This window comes from Budorcas taxicolor, chromosome 8 (genome assembly GCF_023091745.1).
Source record: "Budorcas taxicolor isolate Tak-1 chromosome 8, Takin1.1, whole genome shotgun sequence".
NCBI lineage: Eukaryota > Metazoa > Chordata > Mammalia > Artiodactyla > Bovidae > Budorcas > Budorcas taxicolor.
The window spans coordinates 77,545,911-77,572,908 of NC_068917.1; the positions used below are offsets into that span (position 1 = coordinate 77,545,911).

At 40.0% G+C, this 26,998-nt stretch overlaps 1 protein-coding gene across 1 annotated transcript in view; it reads right to left on the reverse strand.

Moving 5' to 3' along the window:
• Positions 1-3,437: 3,437 nt before the first annotated feature.
• Positions 3,438-26,998, reverse strand: part of SMU1 (SMU1 DNA replication regulator and spliceosomal factor) — a 31,233-nt gene continuing 7,672 nt past the window's right edge. Inside the window, exons 5-12 of the mRNA XM_052644869.1 lie at positions 17,317-17,445; positions 15,737-15,856; positions 14,324-14,440; positions 13,572-13,699; positions 12,854-12,980; positions 10,747-10,914; positions 5,332-5,484; positions 3,438-4,098 (exon numbers count right to left, since the gene is read on the reverse strand). Coding sequence (XP_052500829.1) covers positions 4,000-4,098; positions 5,332-5,484; positions 10,747-10,914; positions 12,854-12,980; positions 13,572-13,699; positions 14,324-14,440; positions 15,737-15,856; positions 17,317-17,445 — 1,041 coding nt within the window. The 3' untranslated portion in view covers positions 3,438-3,999. The remainder of the gene's footprint in view (positions 4,099-5,331; positions 5,485-10,746; positions 10,915-12,853; positions 12,981-13,571; positions 13,700-14,323; positions 14,441-15,736; positions 15,857-17,316; positions 17,446-26,998) is intronic.

A 26,998-nucleotide genomic window follows, 5' to 3' on the forward strand; every position in this document is an offset into this window, starting at 1 on the left:
ATATGAAGAAATGAGAACCCTGTACCTTGTTGGTGCTTTAGCATCAGTCCTGAACACTCTATTAGAGGGACTGATGCTGAAGCGCCAATACTTGGGCCACCTGATGCAAAGAACCGACTAATTCGAAAAGATCCTGATGCTGGTGTTTTAACACGTGAACAAAATGTGTCATATATGTGTTTGTAACAGAAAGGCCTTTACATTTTTATGAACTACCTAGGCAAATTCATAGAGCACAGATTACCAAGGGCTGGGAGGAATGGAAACTTAGTTTGAAAACAATAATGGTTGCACAACTGTTAATAAGGTTAGTGCTACTGAATTATATATACTCAAAAATGGTTGAGTAAGCTTTTACTTTTGTTTGACCACGGTAAAAAATACTTAGACATCACTAGAATAAACTAGTAATAACCTGGAGAGGCAGAAACTGACAGGTCTGTAGTCTGTAAAAACAAAACACACCAAAAGTTAGTTCTTTTTTAACTCTAGCCAAGGTCATCAAAGAAATAGTGCATTCACAGAAATGTAGCTCCCTGGCCCCAGCCCTAATGCCTCCTTAATGATGCTCCCCCTGTCCATTCATACTTGCAGGGAATAAAAAGCTAATTTTATGTCCCATGAGGGTCTTAGTAGGTGGAGCATGGTGACAAATCTTGTGAAGTTAGCATCAGATTTTTTTTGTGTGTATAATACTGGCTCTCAACCTTGGCCACAAGTTACCTTGGAAGCTTTAAAATATGATGTGTCTCAGGTATTTTGGTGTAGTTGAGCTGAGGGTAGCCTCAGCAACCAGGATTGTTATATATACAGCCAAGGCCGTATACCACCACCATGGGGATATAGTTATATTAAATCACCAGAACAGTAATACCATTGTTAGAACTGCTGTGGAGGGTCAAAGAATGGCAGCCTTTGCTATAGCAAGTGTGTTCCAGACTGAGGGAGCTTCCTATCTTCGACATAGTTTCCTGTTTTAAAATAATGTGGGAAAAGGAAACATAGGTTCTAAAGGCACAGTGAGTAAAAAATGCTTGAGCAAAGCACTAATGTTGCTTTCCCAACAGTACCACTTCACTTGATTATCTCAGCCACCTTCAAAGACCAACAGAATAAGGATTGAAATACCTTAACGATGATGAAAAGGACCCCTGGTCTACTTACTGGTTCTCAAGTTTGTACATGCTTGCTAAACCCCACTGCTGTACTTGGATGCTCTTTCTACTCCTCACCACCTGTGTTCAGTTTAGATAAGTCTTAGCCAAATGTGGAGAAACACCCATGGATTCTTTGCCTCTATCTAAACCATAAGATGGAAGAAAATGACACTTGACTCCAGGCAAGAATACTGAAGTGGGTTACTATTTCCTTCTCCAGGGGATCTTCCTGACCCAGGGATCAAACCTGGGTCTCCTGCATTGGAGGCAGAGGCTTTAACCTCTGAGCCACCAGGGAAGCCCCAGGAGTAAGTAGAAAACCACTGGCAACCTGTTTCTTCACTTGTATCATGGGACTCAATAGGCTGGAGCTCAAAAAGCAGTTCTGAGAAACAACACCGCTCACATAGGAAGGACTCAGTAAATACTGTTAGTGGTAGAAATACAAGCTGAAAAATAACTAGTTAACACAACACTGAATTATACCTAAGATTCAGAAAATAACTGCTGTGAAGTACTAGGTCATTAAATGTTTTCCAGAGTCATTAATACAACAATTGAGTGGGAGATGAACAACTCATGGAGGTTAACTTTCTTGGGAGCAGGGGTTAACTTGAATGCCATGTATTTTGAGATTCTAGCCTCCCAGGTAGCGCAGTGATAAGGAATCTGCCAGCCAATGCAGGAGACCCAAGAGATGCAGGTTCAATCCCTGGGACAGGAAGATACCCAGGAACAGGAAATGGCAACATGCTCCAATATTCTTGCCTGGAAGATCCCATGGACAGATGAGCCTTGAGGGCCACAGTTCATGGGGTCCCTAAGAGTTGGGCACCACTGGGCAAGCACACGGTGCATTTTGTGTTTCCAGTGCTAGAGAGGAGTGTCAAATACATGGGCTGTAGTAGCTCTAGGAACCCAGGTTGGGGGCACTGGGTTGGGGTGGTACAAGCAAGGGCCCAGGAGCCCTTCCTGGTTCCCACACTACTCAATCAATCATGCCCGACCCAAGCTCTCCACCACTTCTGCCTCTCCCCAGGACTCCCCTTGACTTCTGTACTGGAGGAGATGACCAGGAAGGGACTGGAAGAAACAACTTGGGAAAAGCAGATTTTTCCTTCCCAGTTATGTGCATTAACTTCCTTAAGAAAATATACTTAATCGCCTGTAGTCTAGTCCTCTCCTCTCCTCTCTGCTTGTCTCCCCGGACCTTACCATTTGTGCAGCACCTGCCTTGCACCTGTGGCACACTGCAGGGCCTGGAAAGGCTCCCCCTAAGATCACCAAAGCCCTTTACCTTGAGCTCTTGATGGTCCTTTTCACAGTCAACTCCAGAAAACCTTTTCCTAACCCATTAGATCTGGATAATGCTGCTCTAATCATCAAAACAACTCCGGATTTCCTCTTATCAACCACTAATCCTGTTAACTTGCTGCTTTTCCCCTATCCTGTGACAGAAATTGTTCTAACCATCCTGAGCATTAGATGCAAGAGCAGAAGAGATGTTTGCTAAAAATTCCTAGAAGAAATAAGTGTACCCATGCTGACTAGATTCTTGCTCTCCATGAGCCTTGGCACAAAGAAGGCCTCTCAACTGCCACTTCATGAGGTCGTGGGCTAAATCAAACTGGTTTCTTGATTTTTGTAAGGAATTTTCGCATGAGCTCTTCTCTCCACCTTAAGCTTCTTTAATGTCGATGAAAGCTGCTCTTCACTGAGAGGAATGGCAGGCTACAGTCATGTAGACTCGTGGCTATTGTTCAACTCTCAAAATGACACCAAATGACATTCTGTGAAAAAGTTCAGGTTTTGCGGCAAAAAGACCAAATTTGGGGAGTGTAACTGGGAAAGATGGATTTCCTAGTGCTGTTAAAGAATTTTTCAGCCAGCATTAAGCATTTTTACGTGCTAGGCATTGCTCATCTTTAATACAGATCAGGCTGTATTTCAAGTGACAAAGGTTTTTAAGACTGCAAAATTCTCCTCATTCACCTGTACCTACTAACTGGGGAAATGGGGCATAAAAGGCCTCTATAAATAAGCTTACTTTCTTGAAATGATACCCAGCACAGTATCTTCACACATCAACATAGGCATTCCACATACATCAGTTGAAACAGAAACGACCCATATGCAAAATATTGTTGAGTTTTTGTTTTCTAAATTTTTTTTTTCCTTGAACAGCAGCATATTTTCAATGCAAAAACCTCCTCTGCATACAGAGGAGATACGCCAAAACTGAATTCTCATAGTGGATCCTGCAGTTAGTTAAAAAATGAATGCCCCGGGGGAGGGCAGTGAAATGAGATCCTATGGGAAACTGACTTCAGGGATGATAATATAATGTCCTACTCTTCATCTGATTCTAAGTAAATGCGTTAACTAGGTGGGCATTTATTTACATTTAAAAACAAAGCCTCCAGAAAGGTGTAAAGTTTATTAACATCTTTTTTTTTTTAAAAAAGGTGGGATAGTAAACAGCTAATGAATTTAGGATAGTTCCTTATTTACAAGTTTTACTGCAGGAAACCCATTTCAATCAAAGCATTTCAAATAATCAAAGGAGTACAGTTTTTCCCTAGGTTTACCAGTATTTCGCTCTTCAGGTAAAAGATTATTGACAGCATTAAGTGACTGCCCCAGTTAGAGTGAATACCTTGGAAAATATATAAAAAATGATAACTGCTACTTAAATTTTTATGAATTTTCACAATTATTCTTGTGCCTAATTCAGACGATTTGCTTAGAAAAGCTGGCCTTAAAAAAAAAAAAAAAAAAAAAGCAACACATGAGTATGTCTTCTAAGTACATGCTCTCAAGCTAGTTTAAAAGAGAAGCTGAATTAGGGTTTCCAGAGCTTTAGCAGTCCATCTTCACTGTAAGTAGCAATCAGGTTCTGATGAGGGTGATGTGCAATACCAATCACATCCTTCTCGTGAACCTGGAATAGGGAAGCACAGAATCAGGGTACAGAGGTCGCTAACAAATCACTGGAGAAGCTTCCAGAGCTGAGTGGCAGATAAGAATAGAAGCTTCTACCTTCACCAAAGGAATCAAACCTAAGGGAGCCTCAGAGGGTTAAACATACAAACCAAAAACTCAAACGAGGCTATCAGATGGCTGATCACATTTTCTGTACTGTTCTTCATAATGTGTGAATTATACTTTATGCCAAACCACTTTCGGTGCTACAGCTGGTCCCAGTCATCATCCATTTTGCAAATACTAGGCCAAGACAGTGGCTGAGACTGAACAATTCCTTCAACTCAGTGAACTCAGTATTTTCCTCAGCTAGAGGACACTTGCCACCTCATTCTGTTCTGTTCACGTCTTTGCTCTCTACTGGAGGAGGCTTCACAAGGCTGGTGTACCAAAAGTTCACTCAAGAACAGTCTGAGATGAGATTATTCTCTAACAGGTATGTTTATGATTTTTTTTACACATTCAGCAGACCATTTCTTCTTCCCAACTGTAGACGACTGCATTTTCCCTGTCCACTCCTCCTTTGCATTTGGGCTGTTGGCAGCACTAATTCTAATCAAAAAAGAATGATGGACAAAATAATATAAACCACTTCCAGCTGTGAGTCTTGAAAACATCCAGTAAACCCCTTCAATTATCTTTCCTCCTAACACTTTAGAGGCCACATTTCCCAAATGGCACAGCTAAAAGATGGAGGAGGAGGATGGAATTTATATCACATTGTGACATAATATTCACTGTATTAGGCCACTGGAATTTGAATATTGTTACAGCAGCTGCGTTAATTATTCCTTGTTATAAGCGCTGCTTAATAAACCAATTTTATAGGGTAATATACAAGTAGCCTTTGAAAGCACATGCAGAGAACTAGCTGTATCTGTCACTCTCCAACCACCCTGAGGAGGTTTAACTCTAGCTGGCTAGCAGGCACATTCCTTTTCCTCCTCCTCTGCTTAACGTATACTCATCCTATCCACTAGAAGCTGAGGGCTCACTGAAGGATGACTTTTCCAGATAGAGGAGGTAATTCCATACAATTACTTATGGGCCCTTTATTTTACTTAATGACACTTTTACATATTTTTACATCAAGATTCACAAGGACAGCAGTCTGAAAAAGGTTTACTTCTGAGTTCAGAAAGATGTAAGCATTAACAATTTCTGTAGATGGCCTTAAGTCAGTAATACTTACTGTCAAAGTTCTCTCCAGTTTGCCAGTGACTGTGCTGAAGCAGTAAAGCACAAAGTCCTCCCCTACACAGTAGATCCATTCGCCACGGGGAGAGAGGGCACAGCAAACAAAGTCACCACCTTCTCTCTTACCAGAGCTGAAGCTTCTGACAATCTAAGAGTACACAGTCCAAGGTAAAAATAAAACATCTGGATTAGCAGTAGTTCCACTGCAGCAGGGGAAACTGACATCTTTTGTGTTACTTTGTACTCTGGTTTACTGTCATTTATAACTAGATTACCAATTCCATTCACCCTGTGCTAAATCCTCTTGACTGGGAAATATACAAAAGATAAGCTATTGTAAGTCAGTGGCAGACAGAAATTTACAATTTCCATGTCCCAGGTCACCAATCCTACTCTTTAATCTATTGAGCCATTTTATCCTGAAGCAAATTCATTACCATACACAATTTCCTAAATCAACATGCTACTGGTTCTCAATGCCGTGACCCATGCCCCCGAGTTTCCTCTTTGTAACAGAATGAGATGCCCTCCCCATTCATAATGGAACTCTCTCTCTTTAAGACCTTGCTTGATCTATTTTACATACCACTTAAATAATCATAAATCAAGTGGAGAGAAACCAATCTCAAAAGGTTTAAAGGTTACATACTGTGTGACTCTTATTTACTATACTCAAAATGAAAAATTTAGAATAGTGTCAAACAGATCAGTGGCTGCCAGGGGCTAGGGTTGTGAGAAGGATTTAACTATAAAAAGTACAGCACAAGAGAGTTTCTTTGAGGGTGGTGGAACAGTTCTATACCTTAACTGTGGTGGTTACATAAAATGAGATGAAATTTCAGAGAGCTGTTCATGTCCCACCTCAAGATGAATGCATGTAAAGACAATCTAAATAAGGCTCATATTTGAGTTAATAGTCTTGTACCTCGTTTTGATGTCAATTTCCTGGTTTTGAGAATTATACAATGGCTCTGTAAAATGTTATCATTGACGGATGCAGAGGAACGGTGTATAGGATCTCTCTGCCCTGTTTTTGTAACTTCTTTATGAATCCAAAAAAAATTTTTTTAACTTTTTAATTAAAAAGTCAAGCAGAGGGCACCCTCTATACCTCTTCTGATGTCTATGTCAGAAGCTTTCTCTCCTTTTTATATTTTAATAAAACTGCTACACAAAAGCTCTTGAGTGATCAAGCCTGGTACCTGGTCCCAAAGCTAAATCTTCTTTGGAGATCACAAATTCGAATCATTTACCACAAGCTATCATCTTGGGGGCTCGTCTGGGATCTTCACAACAAGGTAAGGACATTCAGAGCTCTAGCTTGCCTGTTCTTTTAGTATACTTTTACTTTACTAACTCTATGGTGTGCCTGTGTGTGTGACTGATTGAGAGCCTGAGATATACAGAAGTAAATACGAAGCAAGCGTACGAAGCAGAGCCTTGCTCTGCGGTTTCAAGGTGCCTCGTAATGACTGAAGGCTGCCTCAAAATGGGGAGCTTTGTCAGGGGTTTATACCAACTTGCCAATGCCAAAAGGTACCCAATGTCCCTGCAAGAGAAGCGGCCAGAAATTGGCGAAGCATGTGGACCAAACTTCCCTTTCTCAGTCACCTTTTCCTGGTTTTCTGTGACCATTCCGTAATTGCCTGGGGAATTAGAACCATTAACCTAATCTGTTGGATCATAGACTTTCAAGGGAGTTGTGAACCATGCTGTTAGTGTACTTTTACTCAGACCCCAAGCTTGGAATAGTCATGAGAACTCAGACTTGCTAGAAGCACAGTCAGGAATAAGGTGGAACTCTAGCTTCAGCAACATCTCTCTTGGCTGCTTCCATGTGGGGCTAGAGTCCTAAAAGTGAGTCCTTGTCATAGCTGTACCTCCAAACTATATGGATAGAAGCGCTGCTGGTGAGCATGAGGTTTCTAAGAACCTAAGTCAGGAATCCCAGATTGAAAGTACAGTGGGCTACTTCCTTTGAAAAGGAAGAAAAGGCTAATGACATTATTAAGAGGCATCTGCATACGCTAACTCAAGAAACACAAGACAATTGGTTTAGGGTTTTACCCATAGCATTAATGAGGGCTCAAACTGCCCCTAGAAGGGACTGTCTCTATGACAGACCATTTTTGTGCACCAATATTGTCATAGATCCTGAAGCCTTAGAATTTACTATGTGATTCAGCTTTCAATCTTTAAACAGATATTATGAGAACTCTGGCAGGTGACCCCTGATCCAGTCTCCAAAATTGGTCTAATTGCTAGGTCTGCAAAATGCTCCTTTCTTTATCACTGGAAGGCTTCATATGGTGGGTTTTTCCAATTCAAGAGAAGGACTTTCTTCACCTCTTCACCAACAACAATCATATGTGACGCCTCTTCTTAATCTGAAGACATCTAACAATCCAAAAATGGACTGGTATAACTCACTGTACCTTAACTATGGAAATAATGTGACTTTTAATTCTGATTACGTTTTAAAGCAATGCCAAAGAATGCTCAAACTACTGCACAATTGCACTCATCTCACACGCTAGTAAAGTAATGCTCAAAATTCTCCAAGCCAGGCTTCAGCAATACGTGAACCGTGAACTTCTAGATGTTCAAGCTGGTTTTAGAAAAGGCAGAGGAACCAGAGATCAAATTGCCAACATCCGCTGGATCATCGAAAAAGCAAGAGAGTTCCAGAAAAACATCTATTTCTGCTTTTATTGACTATGCCAAAGCCTTTGACTGTGTGGATCACAATAAACAGTGGAAAATTCTGAACGAGATGGGAATACCAGACGACCTGACCTGTCTCTTGAGAAACCTATATGCAGGTCAGGAAGCAACAGTCAGAACTGGACATGGAACAACAGACTGGTTCCAAATAGGAAAAGGAATATGTCAAGGCTGTATACTGTCACCCTGCTTATTTAACTTATATGCAGGGTACATCATGAGAAACTCTGGGCTGGAAGAAGCACAAGCTGGAATCAAACTGCCAAGAGAAATATCAATAACCTCAGATATGCAGATGACACCACCCTTATGGCAGAAAGTGAAGAGGAACTAAAAAGCCTCTTGATGAAAGTGAAAGAGGAGCGTGAAAAAGTTGGCTTAAAGCTCAACATTCAGAAAACGAAGATCATGGCATCCAGTCCCATCACTTCATGGGAAATAGATGGGGAAACAGTGGAAACAGTGTCACACTTTATTTTGGGGGGCTCCAAAATCACTGCAGATGGTGACTGCAGCCATGAAATTAAAAGACGCTTACTCCTTGGAAGAAAAGTTATGACCAATCTAGACAGCATATTCAAAAGCAGAGACATTACTTTGCCAACGAAGTTCCATCTAGTCAAGGCTGTGGTTTTTCCAGTGGTCATGTGTGGATGCGAGAGTTGGACTGTGAAGAAAGCTGAGCGCCGAAGAATTGATGCTTTTGAACTGTGGTGTTGGAGAAGACTCTTGAGAGTCCCTTGGACTGCAAGGAGATCCAACCAGCCCATTCTGAAGGAGATCAGCCCTGGGTGGTGTTTGGAAGGAATGATGCTAAAGCTGAAACTCCAGTACTCTGGCCACCTCATGCGAAGAGCTGACTCATTGGAAAAGACTCTGATGCTGGGAGGGATCAGGGGCAGGAGGAGAAGGGGACGACAGAGGATGAGATGGCTGGATGGCATCACTGACTCGATGGACGTGAGTCTGAGTGAATTCTGGGAGATGGTGATGGACAGGGAGGCCTGGCGTGCTGCGATTCATGGGCATGCAAAGAGTCAGACACGACTGAGCAACTGAACTGAACTGAATGACTATTTTGCCTTACATCTCTAACTGTATAATGGGGTTTGTTTCTAGCCATGTAAAAGCTTTTAGGTTACAATGACTGTTCATGCTGATACAACTTCTACAACCTCCTCCAACTTGGGGTCCCCGGATTAGAAACCCTCAATATGCGGGTTAGGAGAATATGCTGCCTCAACAATTTAGGGACAATGCCCCCATCCCAGCAGGAAGTAGTTATGGAATGAAAATGCCACCTTTTTCCCTTGGCAACATAACTCTCCTAAAAGAAAAAGGGGTGAATGACAAAACTAATTCTTAGGTAGATTGATAAGGAGTCTGGGCCCTCAAGGAGGGAAGGGGTCCAGGGCTCTTTGTTTTTCCTTAAGCTCTGTGCTAAATGATTATATAAGAACAATGTATCTCCTTAACAATAACCTTCTGACTAATCTTGTTATCTTAAGATGTATGTTGTGGGGAGTGGGTCTGATAAAAGTATATAAGGTCTTGATAAGAGTACACTCTCCATCCTCCTTCTGATGTCTACGTCACAAGCTTTCTCTGTCCTCTTTATACTTTAATAAAACTCTGCTACATGGAAAAAAAAAAAAAAAAGTCAAGCAGAAAACTAAGAACTGGGCAGCTGTGGCTATTATGCAGTGTCCCAGCAGTACTGAGGACCAGCCATCTCAACCATGGGTTCGTCACCACCAATTTATCTTTTATAGGGACTTAAGCAATGGAAAGACAGTTCCATACACCAGCCCCTGGGTCTTCTCCATGCTCAGCCAGATCCCCAAGTGCTCAGGTCAACATTTCAGTAGCATCACAACACATCCAAGGGCTTGAGACCTCAACTTTGATACTCCTCATGTCCCTGGTGCTACAAAAGCGAGGTTCTTTGGGAACCAGCAGGTGTTCTGATTACAAACACACATCATGAAGACACTTGCTCTTCTCCTACTGGAGTTCCACCTTAGATCATATGGTCGCTAACAGATATCCCAAACTCTTAATCCACACACTATGTCTCCTTCCCTCACAGAGGGATTGTTATACCTTAAAATCTTCAGTGAGGTTCTGAAGAAGGTTTAAAGACAAACCAGGGGACTTCCCTGGTGATCCAGTGGTTCAGAATCCCCTGCCACCTGCAGGGGACACGGGTTCAATCCCTGGTCTGGGAAGACCCCACGTGCCGAGAGGCAACTAAGCCTGTGTGCCACAACTACTGAGACCTTGCTCCATAGCCTGTGAGCAGCAACAGCTAAAGCTTGGCTGCTCGAGCCTGCGCTCCACAGCAAAAAGCCACCACAATGAGAATCCTATGCACTTCAACTGGAGAGTAGCCCCTGCTCGCCACAACTAGAAAAAGCCTACATGCAGCAACGAAGGCCTAGAGCAGCCAAAAAAACAAACTAAAAAAAAAAAGAGAGAATTTAATTCATCCAAAGGATGCAAAAGAAAGACCATAGTATACAAACATCCCACGGAAAGGAGCTAACTTTTGAGATGCCAGAAAGATGCTTTGTTGACAATAGAATTTAAAATTTAAATAAGAGTCTAAAATAAAGTGTAGGACCAAGTCTTTCTGACTAGGGAACTACCCACAGGGCCCGAGGAAAGGTACATTCTGAGCACTCACCTGTCCCTGCATGTTCATGATGACCACTGTGTTGGATCTGTTACAAACCACGAAGTGCTCTGGGTTTTTAGGAAGCAGGATCACACTGTTGACAGTGATGTCTGTCCCAGCAGTGCTGCCCAAGGATTTAAAGGTATTTGAACATTCTGTGGTCTTCATGTTCCAGATCTACAACACCAAAACATAAGGCATATACATTTAGGGGTGAGAGTGCAGCAATTTCTAAAGTCTGAGGGTTGAAAACTAAGTTACTTTAAAAGAAAAAAAAAAAGGACTTAAAAAAAAGCTGCTTACAGTACAAATACCTAGCATTGCCATATACAAAAGAACTCCCCTATTTGCTGATTAACTGATAAAAACAACAAAAAATCGGAAACCTAAATAATAAAACTTTTAAAATTATGCTCTTTTCCTACAAAATTTCCCTTGGCTAACAAGCTTCCTAACTTTGAAATTAGCTATGTGTCAACACTGCTACTGTCATAAACAACCAGAAAGCTACCCGGTCTCTGGACATCAAAATGAAATGAGGGGTTTTTAGATTTATATGCTCAGGATGCTGAGATTCAAATTTGGTGGGTCTAGGGTGCGATGTATGTAGCTTTGTGTATTTTTTTAAAAGTTCCACAAATGATTCAGTTTGTACTGAGAACCACTCCACAGAAGTCACAATGTCAACAGCCACAAGTGAGGATCCATGAAGCGGAGGCTAATCTTGGCCACTTGTATGACCTCTCCCAGTCCAATACCTCTTCTAATAGTTCTCCATCCTAATGCTTTTTACCTTGTCCTTCTGAACTATTATGAACTGACGCAGATAATCAGACATCATAGTTACTGAAATCTGAGACATGCTTAGAGAAGGGATGAACCAACTGTTGCCTGTGTCTGGACACTACTCACATCATGAGTAGTGATGATATAAAAACCTCAAAGGCATGACTATGCTGTGTTTCTCCTGTGGCTTCAATGGAGCCTAGCGCAAAATGGATGTTGAATAAATACCTAGATAAAGGAGGAAATAGCTGCCCCACTAGTTGTCTCAATATTTATTTCCTTAATAAATACAGTATCACCTCCCCCAACTGCCTCTCTAAAGCCCAGCAACCTAGAAGAGAAATTAACATTTCGGTGATCAAGGGACTTCTAGAGTTTTCTGTCCAAAAAGTCAGTGAGATATTTTATCCCACCTACTGCAAAAACTAAAGGAAAAGACTACAAAACAAAGAGACCTATAGAAACCACCTCACAGTCCTATAGGCTGTAAGGCCCATATTCACAGCACAGAGAAGGCAAACCCCATGACTACAGCACCAAGAACTCTGTGTATTTCTGTTCCATCCTGAAGAAGAGTACATCTCCTACCTTCAAATTTCTGGTTCAATTCCCAGGCCATCACAGAAAGGGGTCTGACTGTTAGGGATCTGTGTTAGGACATTTAGGTCTTCTGCCAGAGAACATTCACTTACAAAAGGCAATTTAAAAGCAGATGTACAATGTAAGTGGAGTGTCTCAAAGATCTCTAGCAATTTTCAATTTGGATTGCCCACCTTTTCTAGGAAATGATGCCCTCTCTTGAAATAACTACATCGCTTAAGGCACTGAAGATCTATTACTTTCAGCTGAGAGCTGAAGGTAGCAAGTAACTAAGAGGACTTAGTTCTACCCTACACCATCTTGTTCCTCATAAATGCTATCAGAAACATCCTAATGTGGGGGGCTGGGTGTGGGGTGAAGCTCTGCAATAAAAAAGACCTATTTATTCTGCCACTGAGCCCTTCGTGAATTTGACTGTTGCAGGAAGCCCATTTGATTTTGTGGCAAAGTCAAATGTAACCACTGTAAACAGGAGCTGACTTAAGTTTAGAACTCTACGCCTTATCCTACATATCATATAGCCTGTAGGTTTGAGATTTGAGGTCCTAGGCCAACAGGAATTACCCACAGATTGTGATTATTGGCACAGATCTCAATTATGGCTAAAATACAGCGAAAAGAGGTTTAGCCACCATAACTATCAACATTATCACCACTGAAAACTCCTCAAAGGGCAAAATAGAAAAAATGGAATAGACACCCCAAAATAAATCAGTAGCAAATACTTAACCTTTACAGTGCCATCAGAGGATGCACTGATAATATAATGTCCATCCTGTGTAAAGGTTGCTTCATTAACAAAGGAGGAATGGCCACGGAATTCCTTCAGGGTTTTTCCAGATTTTAAACCATGAATTCTATCACAATAAAAGCAAATGAAAATAGCAATTAATATCATGTATACTGTGGTTGGAACCAAGTTGAAAGCATTTTAGATGAATTACAGAAGCTCATGTTAAAATATTAAGAACAGGGACTATACAATTATGTATGCAGTCGTATTTTCATTCTGTCTAACAATCAAACAAAACCGAACCAAAAGCTTTGCAGAGAGACTGGAAGAAGATAGGCCACTGATACCACAAGCTTCTGTTCAGCGACAGACTTCTAGGTCTCTGCTGGGTCCCAGGAATCTGTATTTGTCACATGCTCCCTCAGGTGACCCTGATGCAGGTAGGTCCATAGACCACACTCTGAGAAACATGAAGCGCTACTAAAATCCCCTTCTGATCTCTCTTCTGGGTAAAGACCCAAATGGACAGCACAACAGCACTGTGTCTGCTGTACTTTGGGGAAATAAGGTCTCACATTTATTCATTACTCATTTATTCCCTCACTTTCCATATAAAGGAATCCTGGTGAAAACATAGAAATCACTAACTAGTACCTCCCTCTGAAGTTTCATCACATCAAACAAAAGTGAGGGCAGTTTGGAAATTCTTACTTACCTAATTGTCTGGTCAAAAGAGGCACTAAGGATCTGACTGCTATCCTTAGAGAAGCTTAGACAGGTGACACCTTTGCTGTGTGCCCTTTCAAATCTCCTTAAACACTGTCCACTCTGAATCTTCCATACCTTTATTTTTTTGAAAAAAGAACAGTAAAAACTTATACCTAATACAGTGTCCCATGTCCCACTCCTACCCTGCAGAGACAGCCAAAATACAGGGCTCACTAAGGTACTAAAAAGAGCATTAAAAATGCATGCCAATAGCTGAATATGATATGTCAGTTCTCAAAGTACAATGACAACTTGAATCCTCTGAAACTTAAACCTCTTTCCTTTTAAATTATTAAAACAAAAATTTAGACTCTAAGTTCACTTAGCAGAGACTATTTCTGTATTTTACCTAGCCCAGGGTATTTGACCAGCAATTAAATACAAGCCATAGCTGATCACTGCTAAGCATTTGCAGACCACCACCCCAAAGCAAAACACACCAAATACGGTAAGCTATGGTGGCACAGGAGAAAGGGCACGAGCAGATCTAAGTCCCAAATCTATCACCAACTGTGTGACTTTAAATTATTGGACCTCCGTAAACAGAGTTATTATTACGGTTAAATAAGAAAAACTAAAGTGACTGGTATAAAGTTGATACTCAATAAAGAGTAGTTAAAAAAAACCCTATGTAGGGACTAGCTCATCACAGAATTCTCAAAATGTCTACATATAAGAGTTCATGCCTCTAAGTCATACCTTGATTTTTCCATCTTGGGCACCAGTTGCTAACATTTCTGTATCTCTGCTGAAGCACATACAGAGAACAGCATCATCCATCATCATAAAGTTATCCTGTGCCTGGTACTTAAGATCCTAAAGGAAACAATGATAAGCAATTATCAAAATACCACAAAAACACCAGTTACCCCAGGTCTCTACAAACTTACTGGAAGCAGGATGGTAGACTGTGCTGATTAAATCTCCAAAGCAAATAGCAGTGTCATGCACATTATCCTGATGAACAACTGATAATACTGGGAGTACCTTTTTTACACAATTCAAATAAATAAAAAATACAAATGTAACAGCCTACATCTTTTGCTTACTAATCCTTTCTCAACAAAATTTCCCTACAGTTTCATATTGTACATCTTTAATAAATCTGAATTTATTTAATGGTATGACATGAGAAACATTTTTCCATAGTCAGCTACCTTTCCTAAAATCATGTATTGATTATTGTATTTGTTATTTTTCTTTTATCATCCATTACTGTTCATAATGAAATATCTTTATTTTTTCTAATTATAAAGTGAGACTGTTTCATGGTTAAAAAAAAAAAAAGGCAAACTGTAAAGAAATATACAATGTAGAAAGTGAAAACCACTCATAAATCCACTGTATGTGGAGTGGAATTTAGTAATCATAAAGATTACATTTTAAATCAGTGGTTAAGTCAGTAAGTAGCTATTTGGGAAAGTTAAGCTGGATCTATGCCAATTTTATCACCCTAATCAAATGCCAGATGGATCAAAAACTAAACACAAAAAGAAACATAGAAGTATTTGAATAAATCGTGGGAGAAAAGACGGATAAAATACGATGGTACAAAAAACTGTTACCTGTACAAAGCAAAACCATACATTAAGTCAAAAGACAAAAGTCAAAGCTGAAAAATATTTGCAATGCATATTACCAAGGTTGATTTCCGCAAACTACAAAGAGCTCCTACAAATCAGTAAGAAGTAGTCCAAAAGAGAAATGGGCAAAGGATAGGAACAGACTTCACAGACTAGGAAATACTGGTGGTTTTTCACATATAAGGATATTCCACTTCATTCATGATAAGAGAAATGCAATTAGTACTACAAAAAGGTTAGACTATAAACAACAAGCCACTGCTTACATATACACACAGAATATTCCATAAAGATTACACAAGAAACTGGTAACTCTGGGTGCACCAAAGAAGGGAATTGACTGGCTGAGGAACAAAAGTGGGGAACAAGAGCCTTTACTGAATAACTGTTCTGTTTTATAAAATGTTTTATCAGATGTACATCTTACCCATTCAAAAACTAATTTTAAATTGCAACTATAACAAATAACTTAAAAACAATAACAGATAATTCTCCTACTAGAAAAATTAATATATTTAAAATACTTTACCTTTCTGATTTTTCCAGTCGTAAAGTTCCATACTTCAATGAATCCGTCAACAGAACCAGTAACCAGATATTGACCATCTGGAGAAAATCGAGCACACTCCACATGTGATTTCTGACCAAACTGTTTCAAATGAAACAATGAAACAGATGCATTTTTATCTAGTGGCCTTAAAACAATTCCCATTTTAATCTTTTGAGAGCTTGGCCCTAGCACAGAGTCATAGCGAGCCTATATTATAGAATTTGGAACACAAAGAAATGCTTGATATATTCTCTCCAACCAGTTTAACACTGAGGTTCACCACTGAAACTAATTTGATTTTTTTTTTAATGACGTTGGTATTTCCAAAGAAAAGCAAACAAAAAAACTATTTTAGCAAGGGACTTAGAACAAATAATCCTGTTAACTCAAACAGTGAGTTTTTACCAGAATCAGTCACTGTTAACATGATTTTCACACTAACTTAATATGGCATATGTTCCTTCTTTTTAATCTGGGGGAAAAAATTCATTTTTTTCAAAATAGTTGTTTTCCTACACTATTTTTTAAACAAATTTTATTATCACTGTTTCTTTTTACGACCTTCATCTAAACAAGTGATAATATGTGACTGACTAAGAGAACCAATTAGAGCTGACAGAAATGCTTGGGAAATGTATCTGAAGCATTTATCAGCACTGATGTTTCCATTAAGAGATGGAAACAACAGTACATTAGACAGATGAGAACAGAGAAAAGCTCTATTACGAGTCTCATTTTAAATGGCCCAAAAGGAAGTGTTTAAAACAGAAAATCTTAGTCTAGCAGCATAATTTAATGGATTTCTATTTGTCACAAGGCTTTTGCCAAGGAAAGTAAAAGTGCTGCTCAAAAATATCTTTACATGGAAGTCAGAACATATAATCCAGAAAAGACAAATTCAAAATACTAAGCCAAAGATGTTATGAAATATTTTTAACTCTATAAACTCAATCAGAGCACAAATCCAAAAAGAAACTATAATAGAAAGGAATAAAAAGGAGATGGTCAAGTAGCAAATACAGTTATAATTCTGGGAACTGCAACAAATACTTCATTTTGCTTTTTACTAGAAAAGTCTCAGAAAGAAAAAAAATAAAGGCAAAAAAACACCAAGAACCAGCCATTAAGATGATAAAACTATTTTCCTCAAACACCACTGAAGCCCACTTTCCAATCCAGGCCTGGTCCTTTGCCAAACATATAGCAGGCAAAAACACAAATGATGAACAGGAAAATTACATAAGAGAGTTCATGGTTTTTAGTCCCAGGTTTAACCTAAGAGCTAAAGCGTTTTTCCAAATGCAGGGTTCCTGGGAGAAAGTCCAAGGGGAAATGATGGGTCAGTGTCCAATGAATGTCCACTTGGTAATGCAGCTGAGGTGTGCCATTGCCAGGCCACAGGTGGGCCTCAGTGGTCACCAGCAGCAACCATGAATGTTGTCAGAGCTGAAGAATGACTTCTACTCCCCAACCCAAGCTACTGGCACAGGGCCAGGCTGAGTAAGCATACGCTGAGTCCCCAACAAGTGATTACCAACTGGGCGGTCCAAGGATCCTACCTTAATATGCCTGCTCAGCTGTGTAGGAAACTTTTCTTCTTCTACATCTTTGACAGCTGCTTTGCCTCTGAACAAATCTATGGTCATGCCAGGAGGAAGCAATCCTTGGTGCTGCTGCCACTTCAATGCCTATGAGAAAAGAAATTCCACTTGGGTGCTTTTAAAACTTTGTCCTGATTGCTCAAAGCCTGAAAGGGTGAGGTTCACAGGAAGTGTGAGTCATCCAGACCCATCCAAACACAACACAGCCTGGGCTATTCTGTGTGTTCTAGGACAAGAGGTTGATCTCAAGGTGGAAGGGGATTCTCAGAGCCAATGGGTCCAAGTTTCTACAGCCATTTTCTTAATAGGTGTGACTCCTATTATAAATAAAATTTGAAAAACAAAAATTTCCCATAGTTCCCAACATCCAAACACAGCTACAATTAGCATCTCATATGTTACCTTTTAGTATTTTCCCCCAACATGTTTAATTTATATAGCTGTAATTACACCTTCTGTAAAATTTAATACCCTGTTTTCACCTATCATTATATCTTGCTATGACATAACCAACATAACTTTTTCTATTCTAACATTATATTCTCTACTAGTGGATGTTTCATAGCTTATTTAATATATTAATGGACATTTATATTGCCTCTAATTTTTGCACTCATCTAAATAATGCTTCAATAAATAGCCTTGGATGTAAGGCTTTTTCTATTATCAGGATACTCCCCCCCCAGAATAGATTCCTACAACAGAAATTACTGAATTGAAAAAAGAACACAAACAGCTAAGGCTCTTTAGACACACTACCAAAATGTTCTCCCAAAAAGACACAACTACAATAGCAATCACAACTGCATCATAGGGAATGGAAAAACCATGGACTTTGGAGACAGACGGCCCTAGTTTGTCAACTAAGCTATTCTGAATCCCTAATTTGCCAACTCAAAGTCCAGAAAAAGCCTAATTCCTAGAGTTGATGGAAGGGATGAAACAACATATGTTACATAACACAGGGACATGATCAGTGTTTATTCTCTTTTCCCTTTGTTATATCAACAAAACTGAGTAATTTTGGATGTCATTTAAAAACTCTAATGAGTGGAAAATTATGCCCTACTTTTAGTAAGTTCTCTGATTAGTCTAACCTTTTCTGTTAATACATTCTTGTTAACGACATATACTTCTTCTGTTAACTGTTTACTCATGCTATTTGTTCACTTATATGAACGAAATGGCTCACATTTTCTTATCAATTTGTAAGCTTTTTAATGTGATCAAGATATTCTATCTGTTCATGTTTCCCAAAAAGAATTTCTTTCCCAATCTACCTATTTATTTTAGCTTTTAAAGGTTTCATTTAAGTTAAACTCTCAAGTAATGAAATCTGTTGACCTTAACCTTGGTGACTACTCCCTAATCACAGGAAATCCTGTAATAGGAGGTCTGATATATTACTACCTAAGTTGATCTATATTCTTAAAATATATATCTGAAATTATGATTATAAAATATGAGAGAAGACTCTGATCTGACATTTCTCCCCTATTCTAAAGTAGGTGCCCCAAAACCATACGCTAAATAATTCTTCCTGTCCGTAGGTTCTGTGACAGTCTCATTACCATCTACTGAATTCTGATAAATAATAGGGTCAATTTCTTGCACTGCTGTTGCACTGGATGCTAACTTCCAAAATGATTTAAACTACGAACCTCTGTTAAATGCTTCACTATTTCTAGGGCTAATATGTTCAACATTCTTCCCAAAATTTCTTCAATGAATATACTTCTCTAAGTTTATATTTCCAGATGAATACTAGAATTCTTTTGTGATACAGTTTTAAACCTATTGTGAAGTGGTATCAACTGTCAGTCTTACCCAGGAAAATCAATGTTTTATCATCTTCTCAAATTTATTTCTCCTGGAAGCTTTGAAAGGATTCTGCTTTTTTAAAAAATGGAAATCATTTTTTCCCCACAAAAGCTGGGGCTAGAATTTTTATATTGTATAAACAAGAACTCTGTTTTCACTGAATATTTGAACTGGCTAGTACTGATATACAGAAATGCAATCAACTTCTGAATATTTTATATCTCACAAATTTACTAAATTTTAAAATATTCTATGATCACTATAGTTGAAATATTTAATGTTTCTAAACAGTTTTTTTTCTTTTCAAAATCCATATTTTGCTTATTTTTCATATTTTACTATAATGACCAGAGGACTTATCTCCAATCAATGGGTTCTCTCCGCTCTTTACCTTTAGTCTACAGCAGTTTCAAATCACTCCCATCTTTTAAAGGAAAAAACAAAAACCCCTCTCTTGCCCTCTGCTCTTCAGCTACTATGGCCCTCTTCCTTCTACATCACCCTCATCTTCTTTTAACTACCAAGCTTCATTAAGTCACCTATACTTGCTGTCTTCACATCTCAGTTAATTTGCTTCTAACTTGCTATAACATAGGTTATGTCCCCATCTTTCCACTGGAAGCACATCTCAGATATCCCTATGAACAAAATCAGACTCCTTTCTGACCCTAATCTTCTCCACACTCTTGGCTGCTCTCAACTACAATAACCACTCATCTGCTTGAAACTCCGATTGCTTTTTCTAACCCTATTCTTCTTGGTTACCTTTTCATCTCTCTGGTTGTTCCCTTCTCTGTTTACCCTATGGACTTTAAGTGTTCCCTATGGCTTTCTACTCAAATTGTTACTCTTCTTCAGTTCAGTTCACTCGCTCAGTCGTGTCCGACTCTTTGCGACCCCATGAATCGCAGCACACCAGGCCTCCCTGTCCATCACCATTTCCCAGAGTTCACCCAGACTCGTGTCCATCGAGTCGGTGATGCCATCCAGCCATCTCATCCTCTGTCGTCCCCTTTTCCTCCTGCCCCCAATCCCTCCCGGCATCAAAGTCTGTTCCGATGAGACAACTCTTTGCATGAGGTGGCCAAAGTACTGGAGTTTCAGCTTTAGCATCATTCCTTCCAAAGAAATCCCAGGGCTGATCTCCTTCAGAATGGACTGGTTGGATCTCCTTGCAGTCCAAGGGACTCTCAAGAGTCTTCTCCAACACCACAGTTCAAAAGCATCAATTCTTCGGCACTCAGCCTTCTTCACAGTCCAACTCTCGCATCCATACATGACTACTGGAAAAACCATAGCCTTGACTAGACAGACCTTTGTTGGCAAAGTAATGTCTCTGCTTTTGAATATGCTATCTAGGTTGGTCATAACTTTCCTTCCAAGCAGTAAGCGTCTTTTAATTTCATGGCTGCAGGCACCATCTGCAGTGATTTTGGAGCCCCCCAAAATAAAGTCTGACACTGTTTCCACTGTTTCCCATCTATTTCCCATGAAGTGATGGGACTGGATGCCATGATCTTCGTTTTCTGAATGTTGAGCTTTAGGCCAACTTTTTCACCCTCCACTTTCACTTTCATCAAGAGGTTTTTTAGTTCCTCTTCACTTTCTGCCATAAGGGTGGTATCATCTGCATATCTGAGGTTATTGATATTTCTCCCAGCAATCTGGATTCCAGCTTGTGTTTCTTCCAGTCCAGAGTTTCTCATCATGTACTCTGCATATAAGTTAAATAAGCAGGGTGACAATATACAGCCTTGACGTACTCCTTTTCCTATTTGGAACCAGTCTGTTGTTGTTCCATGTCCAGCTCTAACTGTTGCTTACTCTTCCTAGTCTACCTGCTTTTCCTAGGTAGTCATATTTTCATATATGGCTTCAATTACCACTGCAATTTCCAAATCTATAACCATAGCCAAAACCTCAAAGCTGAAGTTCAGAATCACAAATCCCAGTACATACACTGTACATCTCCACTTGTATGTCCCATAGGAACTTCAAAATTAGTACATCCCAAACTGATGGTCTGCTTCATCCAGTCTCTAACTCCATCCTAACAAACTTGCCCTTCTTTTTATATTCTCCACGAAGTCAGTGAAGCCAGAATCCCAAAAGGGCAACCCACAATGAAAGCCTCACTCACTCCTCATATCTAACCAATTAAATGTGGAGGAAAGCATGAGTTTATTTCCACTCTTTCTAGAAACCTCACTGAAGTGACAATAATAAAGGAATTAAAAAGGTACATAACCCCAAAAGACACAGAGAATGAAAAAAGTAATAGCAGAAGAAAAACGTTAAATTTAAGAAGCTGCGAAGAGAATGGATCAGCTTGGAAACCAAGAAGAACAGATAAAAATGAAACCTAATTACACAAGGTAGGTATGATATACACAAGGTATATATCAATAACCTCAGATATGCAGATGACACCACCCTTATGGCAGAAAGTAAGAGGAACTCAAAAGCCTCTTGATGAGAGTGAAAGAGGCGAGTAAAAAAGTTGGCTTAAAGCTCAACATTCAGAAAACAAAGATCACGGCATCTGGTCCCATCACTTTGTGAAACAGATGGGGAAACAGTGGAAACAGTGTCAGACTTTATTTCTGTGGCTCCAAAATCACTGCAGATGGTGCCTGCAGCCATGAAATTAAAAGACGCTTACTGCTTGGAAGGAAAGTTATAACCAACCTAGATAGCATATTCAAAAGCAGAGACATTACTTTGCCAACAAAGGTCTGTCTAGTCAAGGCTATGGTTTTTCCAGTAGTCATGTATGGATGCAAGAGTTGGACTGTGAAGAAAGCTGAGCGCCGAAGAATTGATGCTTTTGAACTGTGGTGTTGGAGAAGACTCTTGAGAGTCCCTTGGACTGCAAGGAGATCCAACCAGTCCATTCTGAAGGAGATCAGCCCTGGGATTTCTTTGGAAGGAATGATGCTAAAGCTGAAACTCCAGTACCTTGGCCACCTCATGTGAAGAGTTGTCTCATCGGAACAGACTTTGATGCTGGGAGGGATTGGGGGCAGGAGGAAAAGGGGACGACAGAGGATGAGATGGCTGGATGGCATCACCGACTCGATGGACGTGAGTTTGAGTGAACTCTGGGAAATGGTGATGGACAGGGCGGCCTGGTGTGCTGCGATTCATGGGGTTGCAAAGAGTCGGACACGACTGAGCGACTGAACTGAACTGAACACATATATATAAATATATAGAGAGAGAACGAGAGAGGGGGGAAACAGGGAGGGTGGGAGCAAAGGAGAGAAAAAGAAAACAGCATCACTTTGCCATAACCTGAAAATAACACATCAATGTAAATCAACTATGCTTCGATTTAACACACCAACAACAATAAAAACAATTCAGGAAAAAAGTAACTTGCACTATCATCCCAGTTTCCCTATTTTAGGGGATTCAATTTCTATGTGTAAGAACTACAGACTGACTGAATAATGAACCAACTACCTTACCCATTATCCCATCCCCACCCCCTCCTTTAGTTTATGCATAATTTCTCAACAAAAAGCTGAGCATGCCCTTGCTGCATACACAGTTTGGGAGCTAGGCATGAAATTTAGCCTACTATATTAATGGTGGAAGTGATAACTTTCTTTAAAATATCACCCTAAGTCTCTGTTCCTGGCCTTCTTAACACATCCCCACCCATCAACAGAAAATTGGATTAAAGATTTACTGAGCATGGCTCCGCCCATCAGAAGACCCAGTTTCCCCCTTAGTCAGTCTCTCCCATCAAGAAGCTTCCATAAGCCTCTTACCTTTCTCCATCAGAGGGCAGGCAGACTGAAAACCACAATCACAGAAAACTAACCAATCTGCTCACATGGACCATATGCTTGTCTAACTCAATGTAACTATGAGCCATGCCGTGTAGGGCCACCCAAGATGGATGAGTATGGTGTAGAGTTCTAACAAGAACTGAGAAGGGAATGGCAAACCACTTCAGCATTCTCGTCTTGAGAACCCCATGAAAAGTATGAAAAGGCAAAAAGATAGGACACTGAAAGATGAACTCCCCAGGTCAGTGGGTGCCCAATATGCTACCGGAGATCAGTGGAGAAATAACTCCAGAAAGAATGAAGAGATAGAACTAAAGCAAAAACAACACCCAGTTGTGGATGTGACTGATAATGGAAGTAAAGTTCGATGCTGTAAAGAGCAATATTGGATAGGAACCTGGAATGTTAGGTTCATGGATCAAGGCAAATTGGAAGTGCTCAAACAGGAGATGGAAAGAGTGAACATCGACATTCTAGGAATCAGCGAACTAAAACGGACTGGAAAGGGTGAATTTAACTCAGATGACTTTTATATCTACTACTGTGGGCAGGAATCCCTTAGAAGAAATGGAGCAGCCATCATAGTCAACAAGAGTCCGAAATGCAGTACTTGGATGCAATCTCAAAAACGACAGAATGATCTCTGATCATTTCCAGCGCAAAACATTCAATATTACAGTAATCCAAGTCTATGCTCCGACCAGTAATGCTGAAGAAGCTGAAGTTGAACAGTTCTATGAAGACTTATTAAGACTTTGTAGAACTAACACCCCAAAAAGATGTCCTTTTCATTACAGGGGGCTGGAATGCAAAAGTAGGAAGTCAAGAAATATCTGGAGTAACAGGCAAATTTGGCCTTGGAGTACTAAATGAAGCAGGGCAAAGGCTAATAGAGTTTTGCCAAGAGAAGGCACTGGTCATAGCAAACATCCTCTTCCAACAACACAAGAGAAGATTCTACACACGGACATCACCAGATGGTCAATACTAAAGTCAGACTGATTATATCCTTTGCAGCCAAAGATAAAGAAGCTCTATACAGTCAGCAAAAACAAGACTGGGAGCTGACTGTGGCTCAGTTCATGAACTCCTTATTGCCAAATTCAGACTTAAATTGAAGAAAATAAGGAAAACCACCAGACCACTCAGGTATGACCTAAATCAAATCCCTTATGATTATACAGTGGAAGTGACAAATAGATTCAAGGGATTAGATCTGATAGAGTGCCTGAAGAACTATGGACAGAGGTTCATGACATTATACAGGATGCAGGGATCAAGACCATCCCCAAGAAAAATGCAAAAAGGCAAAATGGTTGTCTGAGGAGGCCTTACAAATAGCTGTGAAAAGAAGAGAAATGAAAGGCAAAGGAGAAAAGGAAAGATATACCCATTTCAATGCAGAGTTCCAAAGAATAGCAAGGAGAGATAAGAAAGACTTCTTCAGTGATCAGTGCAAAGAAATAGAGGAAAACAATAGAATGGGAAAGAATAGAGATCTCTTCAAGAAAATTAGAGATACCAAGGGAACACTTCATGCAAAGATGGGCATAATAAGGGACAGAAATGGTATGGACCTAACAGAAGCAGAAGATATTAAGAAGAGGTGGAAGAATACACAGAAGAACTATACAAAACAGATCTTCATGACTAAGATAATCACAATGGTGTGATCACTCACCTAGAGCCAGACATCCTGGAAAGTCAAGTGGGCCTTAGGAAACATCACTACTAACAAAGCTAATGGAGGTGATGGAATTCCAGTTGAGCTATTTCAAATCTTGAAAGATGATGCTGTGAAAGTGCTGCACTCAGTATGCCAGCAAATTTGGAAAACTCAGCAGCGGCCACAGGACTGGAAAAGGTCAGTTTTCATTCCAATCCCAAAGAAAGGCAATGCCAAAGAATGATCAAACTACCGCACAACTGCACTCATCTCACACGCTAGTAAAGTGATGCTCAAAATTCTCCAAGCCAGGCTTCAGCAATACGTGAACCGTGAACTTCCAGATGTTCAAGCTGTTTTTAGAAAAGGCAGAGGAACCAGAGATCAAATTGCCAACATCCACTGGGTCATCGAAAAGCAAGAGATGTCGGAAAAACATCTACTTCTGCTTTATTGACTATGCCAAAGCCTTTGACTGTGTGGATCACAATAAACAGTGGAAAATTCTAAAAGAGATGGGAATACCAGACCACCTAACCTGCCTCTTGAGAAATCTGTATGCAGGTCAGGAAGCAACAGTTAAGAACTGGACATGGAAAAACAGACTGGTTCCAAATAGGAAAAGGAGTACGTCAAGGCTGTATATTGTCACCCTGCTTATTTTAACTTCTATGCAGAGTACATTATGAGAAACGCTGGGCCGGATAAAGCACAAGCTGGAATCAAGATTGCTGGGAGAAATATCAGCAACCTCAGATATGCAGATGACACCACCCTTATGGCAGAAAGTGAAGGAGAACTAAAGAGCCTCTTGATGAAAGTGAAAGAGAGGCATGAAAAAGTTGGCTTAAAACTCAACATCCAGAAAATGAAGATCATGGCATCTGGTCCCATCACTTCATGGCAAATATACAGGGAAACAATGGAAACAGTGACAGATTTTATTTTGGGGGGCTCCAAAATCACTGCAGATGGTGACTGCAGCCATGAAATTAAAAGACACTTGCTCCTTGGTAAAAAAGTTATGACCAACCTAGACAGCATATTAAAAACAGAGTCATTACTCTGCCAACAAAGGTCTGTCTAGTCACAGATAATGGTTTTTCTAGTAGTCATGTATGGATGTAAGGGCTGGACTATAAAGAAAGCTGCGTGCCGAAGAATTGATGCTTTTGAACTATGGTGTTGGAGAAGACTCTTGCGAGTCCCTTGGACTGCAAGGAGATCCAACCAGTCCATCCTAAAGGTAATCAGTCCTGAATATTCACTGAAGGGCTGATGCTGAAGCTGAAACTCCAATACTTTGGCCACCTGATGTGAAGAACTGACATTTGAAAAGACCCTGATGCAGGGAAAGATTGAGGGCGGGAGGTATGGGGATGACAGAGGATGAGATGGTTGGATGACATCACCAACTCAATGGACATGAGTTTGAGTAAACTCCAGGAGTTGGTGATGGACAGGAAAGCCTGGCGTGCTGCAGACCATTGGGCTGCAAAGAGTCGGAGACGACTCAGCAACTGAACTGAACTGAACACTCTCCCTTGGAAAACATCTGCAACCTGCCTATGTACTTACCATGCCTCATCTCTTTTAATCTCCTCTAAGTTTCTTAATTTATCCTAATAATTGTTGGGCTTCCCTGGTGACTCAGACAGTAAAGAATCTGTCTGTAATCCGGGAGACCTGGGTTCAATCCCTGGGTTGGGAAGATACCTTACAGGAGGGCATGGCAAGCTACTCCAGTATTCTTGCCTGGAGAATCTCATGGACAGATTCTGAATGTAACTATCTCTTAACTCTATTTTAAAAAAAGGTTTTTTTCTAAGACCTTAACATTAAAAATATTTCATGTATACATTAAAAAAGATGCACAAATTCTATGAAACAAAACAATTTGTTAATATGCGTATGTAAACTCTGGGTCGTAGGACTCATGACTTTTCTTATATTTCAGAATAAACAATTAAAACCTTCAAAAAAAAAAAAGAGGTAAGAGACATTGCTTACACAAGCAAACTCTCAAAAATTTACCTCTGTGTACCCTTTCTTAGCAAGTTACCAGGAGTACTCCATTAAAACAAGGTTCTAAACTATGAGAAGGAAAACATGTTTCTGAAAAATATGACCCAGAACTCTCAGTATGAATATGAAAGAACTCCCAGTACAATCACTGTGCAGAAAACCATGAGAACAAGAGAGAGAAGGGCCTCAGGGAAAATAGCAAGTACGGGGAAAGGGAGAATTTTTACACTTATTGGAACGATACAGGATGAGGAAGCAAAAGTTACACAGAAAACTAGGCAAAAGAAAGAAATTAAGCGATTGCTGCAGAGAATCACCAAAATTACATAAG